Source organism: Lissotriton vulgaris, chromosome 9, assembly GCF_964263255.1.
Source record: "Lissotriton vulgaris chromosome 9, aLisVul1.2, whole genome shotgun sequence".
NCBI classification, from domain to species: Eukaryota; Metazoa; Chordata; class Amphibia; order Caudata; family Salamandridae; genus Lissotriton; species Lissotriton vulgaris.
Window position 1 is genome coordinate 561054253 of NC_141697.1, and position 20846 is coordinate 561075098.

The following is a 20846-nucleotide window of genomic DNA, read 5'->3' on the forward strand; positions in this document are numbered from 1 at the left end:
AAAAGCCAATCACTGTTAAACAGTACTATAAGGATTTATATATAGGTTTCAATAATATCCAGTTTCAAGAAAGTTAGAACCCAAATCACTACATTTATTAACTGCATGAGACACAAGTCTATGGATGTAGACCAATGTCATGGTCATAAAGCATATATTTGTCCTTGAGCCACATACTATCACTCAGAATGTATGTTGCATGTTGGAGACATCATCCAGCTGCTGGATGTCATTTTACACAGGTTCATTTCTTCTAGTAGGGGAAAGGATTTGCTAGTACAATTCTATCTGCAGTAGGTAACCATGTACGTAGAGAAAGGTTTTTCTGCACTAGGTGCTCCAGAGAATAACCAACCTACTCAGAAGTTCTCACACATGCTCTATCTCTAAAACTAGATCAAGTAACTTAGCTTTCTGAGTGCTAAGAGACTCCCTCACAATGTATAAAGCTCTAATGGCTATAGATCCCTCCCCCGAGATTGTAAGTGCTTTCAGAGCTGTTGGGCACCTGCAATCCCCAAGGCTGAAATGACGGACTAACCCTGTCAGCATCGTGCTGTAATGATTACAAAGTGATCACATTCAAGCTGTTCATCCTGGCTCTGCAAAAAACACAGTTGATGGACAGAATGCAGAACAATGTCTTACATTCACCCCAGTACAAAGATCTTGGCCTAAATCCATCGTTTTTTTGCACTCCACACCACCCTAGGTCAGACAATGGCTATATGCAAATCAGCCTTGACCCTATGCCTCATGGGAACAGTCCAGCCCGAACTACCAAGCCATGTCTTTCCTAGACCGAAATCAAGCATCCAAGGACCGGTTTCTGGCTATCAGAAACCAATATTTTTCTACCACTTGTGTGTTGAGACAGACACTTTTTATCTATACCGAATTTCTTATTACATTTCAAGGCGTATTCATCATGCCGTATTTGTCATTTGCATTTACCAATTAATGGACTTCTTTAAGAAGGTAATAAATATTTGCCAGGGCTCGGGCCTTGAAAGCCCAGCACAAATAAAATCAAAGAAGTTGCCTCATCAGTGCTCCCTATTTAGACTACGCTGAACCCCCAACCACTCCAACTTGATGGATGGTTGAGTTGATGAATATTTTTTTATTTGCTTTCAGAGCAAGATATTTTTTATTTTACAAGGCCCACTAATGTATTGTTATTCATTAAGTGGGAGAGACCTTGGGCTATAACGGACCAGACCATAAAACTCCCGAGCATAACATTCTCATCCCTTTTCATGGCCAGATGGAATCCAAGCATTCCAGCCTTGAATGTGGATATCCCGGAGTTGACTCAGTCATGAAAAAAGAGCCAGACAGCAGCTCATATCCTTTTTCTAACCTTTTGTTCCAACCAGTACATGAAACACATTAGTTACAAATGAAAAAAAACAATATGATGACATTTCTGTAGATGTTATTTATGTTATTCTTATCTAGTTTATGTGTTAATCAGGTATAATGTAAATGTGTAAAAGAAGCAGAATTAAACAAAAAGATCTCTCACACTGTTGACAAGTACAAGAGACATAAATTCAACTATACATCAAAAATAAGTAAATTACTTATGAGTAACTGAATACAAAGTTACAAACAAATCACATAATTAGCACAATATCTTTAACAGCAGCACTAATGATTCTATCGAGCCAACCTTTTGTTAACAATAGAAATTCAAGAGTTCTTCTTCTTCCCAATTTAGATTAAATACCTCGAAATCACCTATGAGTTTGATTGAAACGTTTCATTTTCTCTAAATAAGTCATGTCCTGAACTCAGTTGTCGATCTGTGGCTTGCAAATTAATTTCCACTTTCTCAGAATGATTTTAATCTTGCCATCATAAGACCTCGTTGTAGCCATGATTGTTTTCTTTTCCTATTTGTGCCCACTGTTCTGTACCATTACAGACAACGTCTTTGTTTGATAGTTTTATATCTGTATTTAACCTCAGTTGTACCTTCTTTTGCACAGTCTGATATTATTGGACTCTTTAACCCCTTCGCTGCTGATGACAAGCTCAGCTCGTCATCAGCCACAGTGGTCGTGTGCGGATGACGAGCTGAGCTTGTCATCTAACGCGGCTTTTGGAAAAATGCCGCACAGCGGAAAAATAACCGCCGCAGCGATGCGGTTAAGAACATGTGAAGCTAGCTACCCTCAGTTTTCTAATATCTCCAGCAACACCTGGACTATATTAGTCCAATCTTTCCCATTCTGACTCGTGTTTGACTAATTATTTTGAAATAGACATTATTAAAGACACATTCTATCTCCAAAATATGTATAGTATTAATAAATTATAATGTTTGCCTTATCTCAAAAAATAAGAGTAAATGTAAAATTGAATTTTAGGGAAATATCATGGGGTTGTATGACACAACCATGCTTTCCTTTCCCACATACTCCTTAACAATGCGGTGGAACAACGAATACGTCTGAACCACACATTCCATTTTCTACGCGTTGTTACAATGACTTACCTTAGGGGGCGCTAGTCTTTGGAATCATATAATTTACTATTCTAACTCCAGTTCCCACAACAGTAGGGAAAGCATTGGACTTTAAAATCCAAAACCGCTTTACCTAGCGCATGTCGTTGTAAATGGATTGCGAGGTTCAGATGCATTTGTTGTTCCACCTGCATTGCAAAGGCACCGCGTAGTTCGGCGGACGTGGTATTTGCTGTTTCCCATATCTCAGATACTGACTTGTCCAGATATTTACAACGTAAGTGCTATAGACTATGTTTGCGCAGTGACTCAAGGCCTAGACACAAGTTTGAATCACCTGCAGATATGTAACTTGTGTAATCCCTTATCACTACTAGTGGCTACACCTACTAAAGTGGGGGTGGAAGAAAGGACCCCTTAAGAACATATAAAACTTCCATTGTGAAGGGCTTTAGGGCCACATGTAAAATTCAGGAACAATACTTTATTAAAGAGTAAGGTGGTGGTCTGTAAGGCTGGTTTGTATGCACTATGTGGCATCCAGTTCTGTCACTCGCAGGAGTGGATTTCTCCTATGTTCCATGGTACTGCATTTCGCTTACACATTCTTAGTTCTATGCAAAAAAACATTGTTTGATTAAGATTGTAATTGGGGCATTTGACCTGAGGATGTAGCTTACACATGTTATTAAAGGAGAGCTAAACCCTGATCTTGTCTCTAACCTCTACAATTTCTGATTACTACCTACTACTTTCCAGATTTTCTTGCATCTGTGTTGTAAGTCTCAAGGATTTCCTATTGCAGCCCCTTTCAGGAACTCTCATTCTTCATGAGTGAGGATGAACAATAGCATCAGATATGCTGCAGCATTACTGTGACATGAATATGAACATGGTGCATGTGCTCAAATGGAGGAGATTTGTATGGCTTCTATAGTCTGTTTCATCTAGATCTAAAAATGTTCTGGAGCAATATTTTACTTGAGAGAAACTGGTCATAGATACTGTAGACAGAATATCAAATTCTTGCAACGCTATAGAGGCCCACAGTGTGTAATTTGAAGCAAGTTTCTTAAACCTCAAGCATTTTGTTCAGATTAATTTCGTTTTGTGTAAGGCAGGAGTAAATAATTGTTTTTTTGACTGCTGGAGAGAGTTTGTGACTCCAGTGCTCATTTCATTAAAACATATATGTTTGCTCTTGAGAGAACAGCATAAGGTTTATTCCATATGTGGACGATGTTTGTGATGAAATCTTTATCTCTAAAAATTGTTGAGTAGGGTATACATTGTTCTCATCCTTCCATTTCTCAGTTCCCTGATACATAAACACTCTCTCATTCCGAACAAAGTGACAAAAACGATTGGGCCTTCATGTCTGTTGCTAGACTTTACATCATTATGGTTAAGTAGGTGGTAATGGTCCCAGTATCAAGTTATCATGATAATTGGGAATGTTATGATGAGATCTCAAACTCCACAGCCAGCCATATCAGGGCTCCAGATTGGTCCATTACCCTTCAACTTCTGGGATTCTCTATAAATCGGAGAGAGGCAAGGGCTGTACACTTACCTTTTGGATTCTTCTTTTCCCAATAGGAATACCAGAGATAAGGGCGACCCCTTCCAGTAGCCACTGTGATGTTCAATGCTTAGAAACTCGCTGACGTACTGGTGCGGATGGAAGGAAAAAACTGAAGGCAAAAAACCCTTCCAGAAGTAGATCAGGACTAATGAATCCAGAAGTCAAGAAAGAATGGCAGACTGGAACCACAGTGACTGAAGATCCAAGAAAGTTCTGGAAAATAGGGGATAAACAGCAATTGGGCAATGAGAACAAAAAACAAACTTCAGAAGCATCAGCGTGCATTGGCATCCACAGGTTTCAGCCTTATACACCTTCCAGAAAGGAAGATAGTTTATAATCCTTCCTATAACGATCTTGGATTGAGATCTCTAAATGAAAATGAATAATTATTTCACCATCTTAGATTAGTCTGGAGAAAGTAGGTGCCTCCACCTCTTCACTTCCTATGGGACGTACTGCAGAAGATGTCACGATGGAATGAAACCTGGACTGCAAGCATGATATGCCACCTGTTACATCTGCGCCCAATCTCTGATTGCTGAGCAGTTCCATGGAAGTGGATTGGTATCCAAATACAGCAGTAGGAAGGAGTGCCAAAGCAGGGCTGTCCCCAAAGAGCACATTTGCTGCCAAGCAAGTGGCGACCTGAAACCGATCAGTATAGACCTACACTGGCGCATACAGGAAGCCAACAGCACCTCAGGATTTTAGTGTGTTTGGTGAGCCACCATAAAAAGTAGAGTCCTTATTACAGTCAGTCCACATTCGCTGGACTTGTACTAAGTTTAGCCCATCTTTGCCCCTACAGGGACAGTTGAGTCCATCAGAGGGAGACTGCTCTGGCACTGCCATAGGGATTACGATACACTTTTCCCTCCGCCTTTTCATGGCGGTCCAACTGCCATGAAATGGCAAATACAAAGGGACATTGGGGACCCCTAGCTTGGCCTTATTCTCCCTTGGGCTCCCTCTATTGGGCTCAGGGACCTCATGTGGTGCCCCACCACCCCAAACATCCATGCACAGTGTGTCAGGCACCACGTGATGTCTGAAACATTGTGCATGGATGTTGAAAAATATGCCTTTTTCAATTGCAGCTTGTTCTGCTACCCTTTTCCGGGCCGTAGCACAAGCTGCAATAGAAAAAGGCATATTTCTGACCACTGTGCTGGCAGGTGCATTTGAATATGGGGGGATGGACCGACAACTACTAATCGGGCGGTCCACTCCCACTATGATGAGCAAAAATTATCTGTTTTTAAGGCCAATATTGCTTTCATTCATCATTTTTAAATTTAATTACTGATTGATCCAATAGTGCTTTCTTTCTTCATTTTAAAATGTTATTGTTGAATGATCTGATTCATCTGCCCTGAAAGCCTTAATTGAAAGCGTTTGCTCTGTTATGCACATTACACCTTGATTTTCATTGGTAAATAGTAGCTAACCTAGCTTGCATTTTAGGGGGCATTGGTCAAATAAACACCCTGTTATGTTCTTTACTGAACTCTGCTGTCTCACTTGTGTGTTACATCAAACAAATGATGGATGGAATGCTGAAAATGCAAACATTCTCCCCCAGTCAAAAGATCTGGGTTAAATCCATCGTTCTTATGCCCACTACGCCACCCCAGTTTGGATCCAACCATATGCAAATCAGTCACGACCCTGTGCCGCATGAGAACAGTCCAGACCGAACTGCCAGGCCAGGTCCTCCCTGGACCGGAAACAAGCATCCTGGAACCGGTTTCAGGGTATTTCATCGTTCTTCAGCCAGGCTAGCTTGAATCCAGTGGCACAGTGAGCAACAGACCCACGTCTGGGCATACCCACAGCAAACAAATGATGGGCAGAATGCTAACAATGCAAACAATCTCTCCCAGCCAAAAGTTCTGGGTTAAATCGGAGGTCAAGACGGAAGTCCTCATCCTGGGATCATTCCCCTCCGCCTTGGACGGCTCCTGGTGGCCCCCTGCCCTGGGCACCACCCCCAAGCCAACGGACCACGCACGAAACCTGGGCTTCATCCTGGAATCCGCCCTCGCAATGACCGGACAAGTCAACGCCGTATCGTCATCCTGCTTCAACACCCTGCGCATGCTCCATAAGATCTTCCGATGGATCCCCACCGAAACCAGGAAGACGGTCACTCAGGCACTCGTCACCAGCCGAATGGGCTACGGGAACACCCTCTACGCGGGAACCACTGCCAAACTACAGAAAAGACTTCAACGCATACAGAATGCCTCCGCACAACTTGTCCTGGACATCCCCCGCCACAACCACATCTCCGCCCACCTGAGGGACCAGCACTGGCTCCCCGTCAGCCAGAGGATCACGTTCAGACTCCTCACCCACGCACACAAAGCTCTCCACGACCTGGGCCCCAAATACATCAACAACCGCCTCAATTTGTACACGCCCACCTGCCAGCTGCGATCGACCAGCCTCGCCCTCGCCACCATACCACGCATCCGCAGAGCCACCGCCGGAGGAAGATCCTTCCCTACCTGGCAGCCAAGACATGGAACTCCCTCCCCATCCACCTACGGCTGACCCAGGACCATCTCTCCTTCAGGAAGCAACTCAAGACCTGGCTTTTCGAGCAGTAACGGACCCCCCCCCCCCCCTCAGCGCCTTGAGACCCTTCCGGGTGAGTACCGTGCTTTACAAATTTTGTGATTGATTGTTCTTTTGCCCACTACGCCACCCCAGTTTGGACCCAGCCATATGCAAATGGACCGGAAACAAGCATTCTGGGAGCAGTTTCAGGGTTTGTCACACTTCCTCAGCCAGGCTAGCTTGAATCCAGTGGCACAGTGAGCAAGGGACCCACGTCTGGGCATACCCATCCCGCTTAGGGCGAAAAGTGTTACAGCAAACAAATGATGGATGGAATGCTGACAATGCAAACATTCTCCCCCAGTCAAAAGATCTGGGTTAAATCCATCGTTCTTTTGCCCACTACGCCACCCAAGTTTGGACCCAGCCATATGCAAATCAGTCTTGACCCTGTGCCTCATGGGAACAGTCCAGACCGAACTGCCAGGCCACTGGGGTGAATGTATGACATTGTTCTGCATTCTGTACATCGATTGTTCTTTTTACATTTGTCATCCCGAGTGGGACGGGTATGCCCAGACGTGGGTCCCGTGCTCTCCATGCCACTGGAGTCAAGCTATCCGGGCTGATAAGGGCTGAAACCCCAAAACCGGTCCTAGGATGCTTGTTTCCAGTCCAGGGAGGACCTGGCCTGGCAGTTCGGGCTGAACTGTTCCCATTGGGCGCAGGTTCAAGACTGATTTGCTTATGGCTGGATACAAACTGGAAAGGCATGGTGAGAAAAAAGCACAATGGATTTAGGCCCAGATCTCTGTACTGGGGTGAATGTATGACATTGTTCTGTATTCTGTCCATCAATTGTTCTTTTTGCATTTGTCACCCGAGTGAGACGGGTTGCCCAGATGTGGTTTCCGTGCTCTCCATGCCACTGGAGTCAAGATATCCTGGCTGATGAGGGCTGAAAGCCTGAAACCGGTCCTAGGATGCTTGTTTCCAGTCTAGGGAGGACCTGGGCTGACAGTTCGGGCTGGACTGTTCCCATTGAGCGCAGGGTCAAGACTGATTTGCATATGGCTGGGTCAAAACTGGAATGGCATAGTGAGCGAAAAAACGATGGATTTAGGCCCAGATCTCTGTACTGGGGTGAATGTATGACATTGTTCTGCATTCTGTCCATCAATTATTCTTTTTGCATTTGTCAGCCCATTTGGGATGGGTATGCCCAGACGTAGGTCCTGTGCTGTCCATGCCACTGGAGTCAAGCTATCCTGGCTGATGAGGGCTGAAAGTCCGAAACCGGTCCTAGGATGTTTGTTTCCAGTCCAGGGAGGTCCTGGCCTGGCAGTTCGGGCTGGACTGTCCCCATTGGGCGTAGGGTCAAGACTGATTTGCATACGGCTGGGTCCAAACTGGAATGGCATGGTGAGCAAAAAAACGATGGATTTAGGCCCAGATCTCTGTACTGGGGTGAATGTATGACATTGTTCTGCATTCTGTCCATCAATTGTTCTTTTTGCATTTGTCTCACCTGTGTGGCCATGGGCATTTAACCGGAAACACAATTTCGTCTTCTTCGAATTAAATGAATTACCTTTTAATTGTATATTAGTTTAATCTTCACTACTCTATATTATCTGATAATGTTAGCTTGTAATTCCCATAATTAAATCTGACTGCCATTGCTGTCTCTTGCGGAAATAATTAAGACCTGACCTATGCAGTCTTTAATGTTCAAAACGGAAAAATCAATACAATTTGTTCATTAGAAAATACATATATCTTTAAGACAGTTTTTCTTATAGATGTGCCAAAATGTTTTCTACTACAACTACCAGAAATAACAAACTACTCACAAGTCTGTCATAAAGACAGATGGGGTTTATAGAGGCTGAACAAAACTGCAAAAAACATTTCACCCTGAAGAATTAAATTTTAAGGTCTCTGACTGAGATTGCGCAAACCCACTCTATTTTTAGGTCTCGCCTGAGCCAACGCATGCGCTGTCTCAGGCGAGACATTTAGTAAGCGGGTTTTGAAAGTGCTACCCACAGGCTTTTGCTGGCCACCAGCTTGCTGTTACGTGCACAAGCGCGCGCAACATGCCCAGCTGCCTCTGTAATGGCTCATTAAGCCTTACAGCGTGCGTGAATCCCCTCCCCTACCCCCTCCCTTCCCCCACTCCCTCCACGTCAGCTCTTCATTTTCGTTTCAGTTTCGCGCCGTGTCACTTTCACAGTCGCGCAGCCATTGCTTGGTTTATATAATCCCCTACCCCCTCCCTTCTTCCACTCCCTCCTCGTCAGCTCTTCATTTTCATTTCATTTTCGTGCCGCACGGCTGTGTCACTTTCAAGGCCATTGCTTGTTTTTATAAACAGTGATGAATATTTTTGTAAATATGCCATGGACGCGTCACACTTTCCAAACCAATCAGCTCACTGAGTATGAGGGCATTCGCCGACAGTGGTTGGATGTTGCCCATAACTTTGAATCATTTTCTATGAATCTGTTCTGCCAGCCAGTCGGATTGGACGTTACATCTTTTTCTACTGCTGCTTAGCTCATCTTGCGGTACCCACTGTGACGTCACAACAGTGACCGTCACCCATCAGTGCATAATAAGTACAGTAGATCAGAAAACTCCACACAGTTTTGTGGGGTTTTAGTCCTCAAAGATTGGTGTATCAGAATGAGTTTTCTAACCATTTTCTCCTCCTACAGGTTATGTTGGAATCTAGGGAATTATCACAATATGCTGCCTTCAGGCTCGTTATCTACCCTCACCTTTGACCCGATAACTCAGACCTAAAATGTGCAATTACCTTCTGTTACTGCTCTTTAGAGCTTGCATTAATGCGATTCCCTTTGTGCTGAATTAAGAAGACGCTGAGAGCGGTGTATTCCCACCCTTTTGCCGCATCAGTTATTAGTTGTAAACGGCTCTCTGAGCTCTCCAGACGTGCAGCACATTAGACCTGTTTCTCCATGTTGTTGAGCATTATTACCTCGTTAACGCCCCGCCGGATTTGCTTCTCGGCGGGCTGCCTCGGTTTTGTGTAACGTCTTCATTCTGTGCTTGATGTGGGACATTGATTCCTCGGAACCCCACACGGACAGGCAGCGAGCCGAGTGTGTGACGCAGATGGAATGTGATAGTCATGTAAGTGCCTGCCCTGGGACTCTCCTCCCAGCATCGGATGCAATCTCCTCTCTCAGGCTGGGAAGTGAAGGACCCCCTGGCTGCTTGCATCTGGATCACAGGCAGGAAGGGTCTCTGGAATTGACAAGTGACAACAGACTTATTGACTTTAAGCCGCACAGGTACCCATTTCAGAACGGAGAAAATATATATTTTTTCAGACAATATAAAGTGCATTTTTTTCCCTTGTACCATCAATATAATGCCTGTCACTTCCACACCAAAACAGCATATTTTCCTAAACGCTTCTCCTCCTTGTCTTTAATTCTATTTATAGCCACATTAAAAGAAGGAATATCTGGAGACCCTAGCATGTGTTTTGTCCTTCCTAACGCATCCCTTTTGAGGCTGGGTTGCCGCTTAAGACAGGAAAGAGGATTCTTGTGAAAAGCGAGCTTGACCTGCAGCCACCTGCTCCCCCAGCACTGCTTCTTTTTTTTTGTTTAAATTTGTTTATTGAGATTTTCACATTTCCTGGTATAAGTTGTTGTTGCAACATTGCCATTTCAAAACATACATTTACCAGCATTTGGCTAATAGCACTGCTTCTTATGCATAATTTAATGAAACAAGCATTGGCATAGCCAATAGGTCTCGTATTTGGGACCTTATAAGTGTTTAGCCATGCAACAGTTGATGTTGTTGCACCAAGGATATTGTGCTGTATAACGAAATACTTATACGGTCCCAAAACCGAGACCTATTGGCTAGGCGAATGCTTGTTTATGCTTGTTTACCATTTTTTCCACCTAGGTCCTCCCTTTCCAAATGAATATTGGGATCCTACCTCACAGGCCATGCCATTTATTTCAATGCTTGCAAAATGGCACAAATTGTCCAATGCAGTCGGTAGTTGCAAGCTCAGGAGCTACTAGTTCTGATATTGTGTTCTACTGAGTAAATTCATTATCAGACCCTCAGCTCTGGTAGTTTGCTGGTCACTGAGAAATGTAATCATATTTTTGGCCTTTCAGCAATGAAATACCTTTAAGTGAAGTGAAATGACGCTTTTTATGTGCTTAGAAGCTGTCCTGCGTTTCTGCTTTAATGTTTGTGGGTGTATATTAACTTGTTGCAACCTCTCTCATTGTGAATGTCGGTGCTAATGATTTTGTTCCCATTGCACAATCACTTGTGCACTGGAACACTGATGGTTCAATGCACCTTGACTGACTCTTAATAGCTGTTCTTTTATTTTAGAGATCATCCTGCCACGGACTTCCTCCTACTCCCAAAGTTCTTGTAAGTTTCCAGAGAATGATACCCAGTTCACACAGTTCACATTGGGGCAAAGTGTGTTACATGCCCATGTTTTGGCCTTGCAGGTATCTCCCAATAACAAGGACAACACTTTTCACTGTGTTCCTAGTGATCACTTTGGTATCACAGGTGTAGGTCATGCTTAGCTAAAGCTTTGTGTGGGCTTTTTGAACACTGCTGTGTTTGTGGACCTGACCGTGCCTCCCTCCACTTAGGAAGTGAACCTTATACAGCTTTTAGGAAGGAGTCCTCTGTCCTCAACCTTTATCAACACGCATGGTCACTATGGCAGTCCCCTCTGCCCCCACGTCCTTGCTTATTCACCATATTCTTTCTCACCTATGAAATGTTGATCTTCACTTTTCAATTTCCTCACTTTGTGATTCTCTTTTACCAGATGGGTGCATGTTTCTCCAAAGTGTTTAACGGCTGTCCACTAAAGATCAACTCAGCAGTGACCTGGATTCACCCGGAGACACGAGGTGAGGTGTGAACAGATACTGGGTGCGTGGATACACCAGTCCTCATAGATAGGTACTGTGCAGTGTGATTGGTAGACTGCATTTCTGGTACAAAATCATACAAGGCCTTTTATGTTCAGTGAGAACTGTAGCTTTAATATTAGGTTGCCTCGCAATATGGTCTTTCGCCATTTCATTGCTTTCATAATCAGTAGCATTTGTGTCAGTGAATTCTTTGGAGCACTAGTGGATCGAAGTGTAAAGCTTCCTATATATTTAGTAGTGTAAGATCTAATAGCATGGGCTGACTTAATATGGAAGAGTGAACTATGATGCCGTAAACATGATTTGTACCATAGTGAAAAAGTAATGCATTCTTGCATAGTAGTTACTAAGACTGTCAGCTTTGTTAAGTAAGGGAGGAGTACCTAGTTCTGTGTCATTTAGTCAATCATTACTGTTTTCCATAATCATGAGTCCTCGCAACCAACTGGTAAACTTTGTGCATAAAACCACTTCAGTGTATCTAGAAAATTGAATCTGAAAGAGATGACTAGCTGCAGATTCCTTTCCTTAACTTAGAATATCCCCCAGGCGTCACACTCTATCAGGAAAACTTGCCACAGCAGCACCTCAGCTCGCCGGGGGCGGCGCCGCACAGCTCTACCCTGACGTCGTCCACGGATGTGACAGCAGCGGAACCATATATGCCCCTCTGGTGTGCTGAAGTCAGTTTTCTTCTTTTCCGCGTCCCTACGCGGATCCTGGAAAACCAGCAGTTCTTTGGCCTGTTTTTCGAGTCTTCTCGATGCCTTCAGCGTCCCGTGAACAGTGTGCGATGCCTTCGGGCTTTAAGGCGTGTGAGACCTGTGCACGTCAGATGTCAGTGACGAACCCGCACGCCATCTGTATGGGTCACCCCCTCACCCTGGTGCGCCTTCGGGTTCCATAGAGGTGGAAGAAACTCATGTTGGGGGCTTCGCCGGTGGATTTTTCCTCGGCTCCAGCTGTGTGCATCAACTCCGGTTCCGGAGCTGATTCGACGCCGACTAGACACGGCCCATTGGGTCCTTCCAGTCGTCTGTCTAGCCCACCCGTCAGGCTCCGCATAGCCCTGAGTGGCTCTGTGTGTCAACGTTGGATGCGGCACGGGCTCAACGCCCTGTTCCCCACATATTGCAGTGGGGTTGACGTTGGACGGCGCCCAGCCCGAGTCCCTCTTGGAGGTCGGCAGAGTCCGGACGACTCCGACTCAACGTAAGTCGAAGCCGGTGCCGGCGTCCACGTCTCCTCTATTTTAGGAGGTTGATGTTCCACCCTACTCCTCAGACTTTGATGCGACTCCCACGCGACGTCGGTCTATGCCAGTGCCGGCGCCTATGCCTCCTCTTATGCCACAGGCTGCCGATCTTCTGGATTCCCCTGATATTCGGGCGTCTCAGCCCATAGTGCAGTTACCCTGTGTGGCATGGACCCTGGATCAGCCCCCGGCTCCACGGCTGTTGCTGTCTAGTGGATGGGTTAGCCTCCAGCCATCCCCTATGTATGGGTTATTGTCACAACCCCCCCAATCCCCCCCCGGATGGCAACTGAGGCTAGTGCTGCCTACGCAGACTAATCACAGGGCGGCTGCTATTCTCTTTGTTTTCAGCCCCCTGTGGTTCCTATGCCTTCTGATCCTTTGTTGGATCTTCTCCATATGGAGCCGGTTGAAGTGGAGCCTTTGCTGCCCCTTGGGGCATCCTTGTTTGACATCATGCTGGACACATGGGCAAGGCCTTCCTCGGGTGACCCTGTTGATTGGGCCATAGGTCGTCGACACCGACCTGCCCCTAATGATCCGCTCTGTCTGTCTCTTTACCCATAGGGCTCAGGGTCTAGTTGTTCAGACAACCTTCGACTTACATTTTTCCTCCGCCCTGCCTCTGTTGCCTCCCACCAGGGAGTCTAGGTGGTTAGACGCATGTGGTCGCCAGCTTTTCGCATCTGCCAGCGCTGGCATCCACGCTTTGAATACAGCTTGCGTGTTCGCACGCGCATCCTCTATCCTTTGGGACTTGGTCGATGCTTTTCTGCCTTCAATTCCAGAAGGCCTGCGGGTTGAATTAATCCGCCATCTGCATGATGGCAGGGGAATGGCGCAATTCTCCCTGCGCTCTTCTCTTGACGCCACTGACTCAGTGGGACGAGCCCTTGCTCGGTCGGTGGCTTTGCGCCGCCATGCTTGACTGCGCGACAGTCGTTTTCCGGACAATGTCTTAGGGAACTGCCTTTCAATGGCGTGGACCTTTTTGATAGCCACGCAGATTCAGCGGTCTCCCGCCTCATATCAGGGCACCCGTCAGGTGTGTCCCTTCAAAAATACATATCGGGGAAGGACCCAGATGCTTTCCTGACAAACTTTGAAAGAGCCGCCCGAGCCTGCGACTGGCCGAAAGACAAAAAATGGCTCTTTTTCCTGGCACCTCTCTTGACTGGTGAGGTACAGTCAGCTTATCAGATAGCAAATGGTAATGGGAATACCCCATATCCGAAATCAAGGAGACAGGGGCACATGCATCATTGTAGGAAATTGCATTTCCTAAATAGGGAAAATTAAGGAATTTCTATTTAGGAATTGCAAAATCCTATGCATCAAGAAATCCTAATTTTTTTTAGGATTTCTTACATTTCGGAATTTGCGATTCCTTAATTGCGAATCGCAATTAAGGAATGGCATTACATTGATTCCTATGGGCCTAGAGGCCCATAGGAATCAATGCCGTTTTGCATTTCTTTTTTTAGGAAATCGCAATTTGTTGATGCATTGCAAGGGTGCAGAGGGGGGTCCAAAGGACCCCCCCTGCACCCCTGAAATGTATTTTAAAGTTCATGTTACACACACAGATGTCCTAAGGACATGTGTGTCTGTAACATGACACTTTTCAAAATGCATTTTTGTGCTTTTTGAAACAATTTCGCAAATTAACACGAGGGTCAACCTCGTGTTAATTTGCACTTCCTCTTTCAAAATTCGCATTTTTGTTAAAAATGATGCATTGCATTTAAGGAATCGCACAAATGCGATTCCTTAAATGCATTCGCATTTTTAGGAAATGCAAAGAAAAACGAATTTTGAAAAAATGTTTCATGCATCCCAAAAACGTATTTAGGAAGCGCAAATGGCCGAATTTACCGATTTGCACCGTTTGCACTTCCTAAATAGGTTGATGCATGTGCCCCACAATCCTTGATAATCTAGGCCGTAATGCTGAGGTTTATAGGGTCAGATTTTGCAAAGAAAAAGGGATACCTGGGGAAAACTCAAAGACTTTATTCTTTAGATTAAAAATGGCCGCTGACAAATGGATGAGACCCACCACCAGCAGTAAGGAAAAAATCATGTCCAGGATATACTTGGAACAGTTCATGGAATCTCTACCTAAAGGAACACAGAGGTGGTTAAAACAGCATTCCGGTCTCACAGCTGAACAGGCCATAGAGATGGCTTGAAATCACTCCCAAGCCCAGCCCCGAATTCTACCTTGGGACAACGAGAAAAATACCAGAAGTGGCCCCCAGAACAAAGTGGATAAGAAACCAAAACTAGGGGCAGACATAGTGAGGAGTAAACTGATTAGAACTGAGCTCCCTCTGCCTAAGGGCCCACAATGCTTTGAATGTGGGGAATGGGGCCACATTGCCCGTTTATGTCCCAGGAGAAAACCAGCGGAGGAGCCCGTGGAGGTCGGGTATATCCCGAAAGCAGTGATGTACACAGCAGAAATGGGCCCCTCTTTCTATGTACGTGTGAAGGTGAACGACAAAGATTAAAAGCCTTATTAGATTCAGAGTGCAAACAATCAGTGATACAGAAGGGCCTGATCCTCCCTCACCAAAATATCCCTGATACTGTAGTACACATTAGATATGTACACGGAGATGTTAAACCCTACCCTCTGGCAGAAGTAACCATATATCGGGTCGAGCTCCCTGTACGGTAAGGGTGGGGGTGGTGGATCTCTACCAGAAGATCTCATAATAGGGGTAGATAATCCTGATTTCTTGTCCCTGTTCCAGACTGAACTTAGGAACATAGGGAGGGAACAGAAAGCACCCCGCCCAGCCCTGATCACAACAGAACCTTGGTTGTCGGACCGAAGCTTCCGTTTCACTCAAGCTAACGACTCCACCCTCTTCAACGCCTGGGAATCAGCACACATTAACCTAAACACAACATCACCTTCATATCCCCGAATCGTGAGCAAGAACGATCTTCTATATCGGGAGGGATGGGCAGAAGAACCCATGCAGCTACTTGTACCCCAATCCTTTCGCGAACAGATGTTATTCTACGCCCATGCTCATCTCACAGCAGGACACTCCGGGGCAGAGAAGACAACTCAGAATTTATTGAGACTATTTTACTGGCCTGGCATTTATAAGGATACTCAAACCTACTGCCAAACGTGTGACATATGTCAAAAAAAGAACCTGCAACTCCCCCCAGCCGTACCCCTACAACCTATGCTGATCATCGTGAACCCCTTATAGAGGATCGGTATGGATATAATCGGTCCCTTGCCGCGAACGTCTAAGGGTAATCTTTATGCTCTGGTGCTTGTGGACTACGCCACCCTCTTCCCGGAGGCCTTTCCGCTCAGAGCCATTACCACCAAGAACATAGCGGAGAAACTTCTTGAGCTATTCTCGAGGGTAGGATTCCCCAAAGAGATCCTGACATATCAGGGGACGCCATTTGTATCTCGGCTAATGAAGGAAGTCTGTCGAACCCTGGACCTACGACACATCAGAACGTCAGTTTATCACCCCCAAACTGACGGCCTGGTTGAGCGGTGCAACCGGTCCTTAAAGACCACACTCAAGAAAATGCTGACAGTAGGAGATAAAAACTGGTATCGCCTCCTGCCTCTGGCTCTGTATGTTTTGCAAAGTAACATAGGTTGCTCCTCATTTGAATTACTTTATGGAAGACAACACCGTTCCCTGCTGGAGATTACTAAGGATGCAGGGGATAAAGAAGAAGAAAACGAGCACCGATCCCTTCTAGAATATACCCACCAACTGAGATCCAGACTAAGGAAATTGAGAGACTTGGCATATTCACATTTGGAGTAAAGCAGGGGAAAACAGAAGAAAAACTATGATAAAGGGAAAAGATGGAGAAGGCTGTCAGTTGGTGATTGGGTGTTAGCACTGTTACCCTCCTCCACTCTGAAGTTTCAGAGTGAATGGTTAGAACCCTATCCGGTGGTAGAGACCATAGGCAACACGACCTACCGGGTACAGATATCGCCATCTAGGAACCAATGCTATCACATCAACTTTTAAAAAAATTGGTTGGGACCCTTACTGAAGTCTACCCACTTTGTATTACCTACATTAACTAGTCAAACCACCATCACACAACTGCAGATCAATGAAGACCTCCCGGACAAAATGAAGCAGGAACTACAACATACCCTTTATCCGTTTTCGGACATATTCTCAGACTCCCCCAGGAGAACAACCCTAACTGAACATTGCATTGAAACAATAAAACAGTAAAACAAAAACCCTACAGAATACCAGAAGCTAGAAGGAAGGACACAAGAAAAGAGGTGCACGAAATGCTTCGCCTTGGGGTCATTCGCCCCTCCAAAAGTAATTGGTCTTCGCCCATCGTGATGGTTCCCAAACCATATGGTTTTGCATGGACTTTCGGGCATTGAATGCAATATCCTCCTTTGATGCATACCCAATTCCTAGAGTCGATGAGCTGGTTGAACGTTTGGGAGAAGCACGGTTTATCACCACCTTCGATTTAACGAAGGGTTATTGGCAGGTGCCCCTACGGGAGGAAGACAAGAGAAAAACAGCATTTTCAACCGAAGAAGGCCTCTTCGAATTCAACGTCCTCCCATTTGGCCTTCACAGGCCCCTGTTTTTTTTCAGCGGCTCATGAATACTATCCTTCAACCTTATTTGTCCTTCTGTTCTGTATACCTGGACAACATTGTCGTCTTCAGTGCTACCTGGGCAGAACACCTGAAACACCTGAAAACGGTCTTGCAGGCATTAAAACATGCTGGATAACATATTAACATAAAAAAAATCTCGAGCAGGCTTCCACCTGGTCAAATACCTAGGGTATGTTCTGGGAGACGGAGTAATCGCCCCATAGTCCGAAAAAATTAGGACGATAGTCGACACCCCCTTTCCCTCAACTAAACGGGACTTATGAGCCTTTTTAGAACTTATAGGATATTACCGGAGGTTCATACCCAACTTTGCAGAGGTGGCAGCCCCCCTGACAGACCTTCTCAAGAGGGACAGTAAACAAACACAACTGCGACGCCTTGCGAAGGAGGTGGAACAAGCATTTCAAAAAACTGAAGAAAACCATTACCACCAGCCCTGTGTTAATCCCTCCAAACTTTAACAAGACTTTTTTTCTGTCCACCGATGCCTCCGACTCAGGGTTGGGTGCTGTGCTCTCACAGATAGGGGAAGATGGGTTAGAACATCCCATCCTTTACCTCTGTAGGAAGCTGTTCCCCAGAGAATGCAAGTAGACCACAATAGAGCGTGAATGTCTATCGATCAGGCGGGCTGTAGACAAGTTAAGGTACTACCTGGAAGGGCAGCCCTTTATTCTGTTTACAGATCACGCCCCTCTTCAGTGGATGTGCCGGAATAAGGCTCAAACCCCAGGGTGCTCCGCTGGTTTTTATTTCTGCAACCCTTCAAATCTGAGGTACAACACCGTAAGGGTAATGACAATGATAATGCCGATTTTCTGTCCCGGCATGTTCTCTCCCAGATCGGGAGGAACCAGGGGGGTGGTGTGTGACCGGGCGAACCCGCAGACCACCCAAGACATCCTGATAGGGAATGGTGGACGGCGATACCTTCATTACTACCTTGTGTCCATTACCAACAGGATGAATGGAGCTGGGAAAGCACACCCCTGAAAACGAGGTCGGCACCTTTAACTGGGCTTTCCAGTACGAAGAAGCCCCGCCCTCAGCAAACGTGAGCAATCCGCGCTGGATAAAGAAAAGGAAGTACAGCAATCGGTGTGCACTGACACCGGAGAGAGGTCGGGAGGAGTTCTGGTGGCATTTTCAGAAGATCGGAGAGGACGAGAGAAGGAAGACTGCGACCGAAGAGGAAAGCCGAGTATCGAGGGAGCTACTGCAGAGCCAGGAGGCCAACGACCCCACGTTCCGCCGAGCCACGTTCCAGGAGGAGTGTGGCTGCTCCAGGTGTGGCAGAAAGTCTTGGGTTGGGTTGGGAGGCGGAGGTGCCCGTTCGTGTGAAACCTTGCCCGCACTTGTTCTCCCTCCTCTCCTTACCCCTTTCTGATCCAAGTCTCTCACCCATTCCACCCGTCCTTCACAAGTGTTCCTCCAGCACAGTTGGACGAGAAAACGAGTGAGCACGTTCAGCGGTGATCCTTGCACTCCCCGGTTCCCTTGGGTGATACGCGCGACGTAGGAACGTCACCCTGACCCTTTTTATTTCTTTTCATCCCCATGTATTTGCCGGCTGGAACACACCTCTGTGGGACCCAGTAATCAGACTCCGGAGGAACCACGCAGAGAGGTCCTGAAGCACCTATCGTGAGGCCCGGCCCCTAGACCCTTTACCATCACAGATCCAGCCCAGTTTGCAAAGGAAAGACTGACAAGTCGCTCAAAAAAGTGTTTCAGAAAATAAAGCCTTACGTATCCAGACCTGGTCTCCGATCCCTTACTTCTACCCCGCCACATTCTGCCATCTCAGTATTCTTTATATGAAGCCAGACAGCTGGTTCTGTCTTTCCTTTCAGTCCCATGAATGTGTGCTGTGCCCAAGAGGACTCCCCCTCGCAGGGGTTGATACTTACCCTATGTGGGGTATTTCTAGGCTATTTGGTGACTGCCTTACCTTGGTACGCTCCTATGGAGTTTTTTGCCACAATCTTGCTGTGGGCCTCTTTTTTATGCCGTTCTGCGACCCTGACATTGGCATTACTGTATTGCACCTTCGGTGCAGTTGAACCTGGTAATCCTTCACTGCCTCAGTATGGCTTCTGCCTCGTCTGTATTCATGGGGGTGTTTTTTCAGCGTCTCTGTGATCCTCTTGCCCTTGATGGCTGCTCTTCTTTTGCCAGTCACTATCTTAGGGCCTTGTTCTGTTCAGTAAAGGTGCAGTTCTCACCACTGACGCTCTATGATCTTTTTGCGCCAAGGTACAACCATCGTGTGGTACGCTTCTTAATGTTGGCGCAACCTGGGAATGCACCCTGGTACAATGGCTATCATAGGGTGTTAGCGTTGATTTTTCCACTTCTATGTGCCCTGTACCTCATCTGCTGTACCTTGCCTTGTGCCCTCGTTTTCGGAGCACTTTCACCACAGGAATTTTTACACATTTCCATGCTGCTTTCTGCACAGGTGTTTTACACACTTCTGCTTGGATTCCTGCTGTACCACTCTCAAGGACAATGTTCTCTTTAGGATACTCACTTCTTTAGTCTTTAGACCATTCAATTGGTCCTGGCTGTTTCCGACTGTCGTGTCTAGCTCCGTCTCCTCCTCTGTCTTGCGGGGGACCGTTGCTCCTCCGGGTAAGGGGTAAATGTGGCTTACTAGTCTGGACATTTTTCTGTTCACTTCTGCTTCATCATGACTGTTGGTACTTTTCGTGTCCTCTGTGTTACGCTTCATTTCTGGGCATATTTCTTTGCCTCTATATCTGCTGTACTGTTACACAGCAAAATCGTGCTGTCACCGTTGCTTCAGTCGGTGTAGATGATCATTGACCCAGTCTGGACGCCTCAGTGCTCTTATGTGGATGTCCAGCTTGCTTTGTGCCCCTTTCTGCTGGTTGCCTTCTTGCTATTGTGTCTCTCGCATCTGGGCTGCTCATGCAACGCTATAGGAGGGTTCTTGTTCTACTTCGTGTGGTTCAACCATCTGCATGGTATGCTTCTGTTTCGTCCAGTCTACCACTCGATTATCATTCTTACTGTAGTCCTGTTTTCGGTGCTTCTGATGGTTGCCGTCAGCTCTTTCACATGCCTCATAACAGAGTGACTCTCAAACTGGGTGTCTTCTGTTTCTACTACTACTGGCACTTTCTGTTCATGGATCGGCATCATGCCAATACTGTCCTACATATTTCACTGGTACAGGATTCAACTGTGTTTTTTCCACTGTTGTGCATACTGGACCGGTATATGTTGACTCTGTCATACCAGTTATCTTTGTGTTTTCTTTACGGTCAGCACGTCAGATGCTGCGGATCCATCAGTCCCTGGGTTCAGTTCCACTTCTT

The 20846-nt window shown here is 46.0% G+C and overlaps 1 protein-coding gene across 2 annotated transcripts in view; it reads left to right on the forward strand.

Moving 5' to 3' along the window:
• Positions 1–20846, forward strand: part of MAP4K2 (mitogen-activated protein kinase kinase kinase kinase 2) — a 348117-nt gene that overhangs the window by 227452 nt on the left and 99819 nt on the right. For both annotated transcript variants that reach the window (XM_086938087.1, XM_086938086.1), the window contains 2 exons: positions 11022–11063; positions 11479–11563. In XM_086938087.1, coding sequence (XP_086794213.1) covers positions 11022–11063; positions 11479–11563 — 127 coding nt within the window. The remainder of the gene's footprint in view (positions 1–11021; positions 11064–11478; positions 11564–20846) is intronic.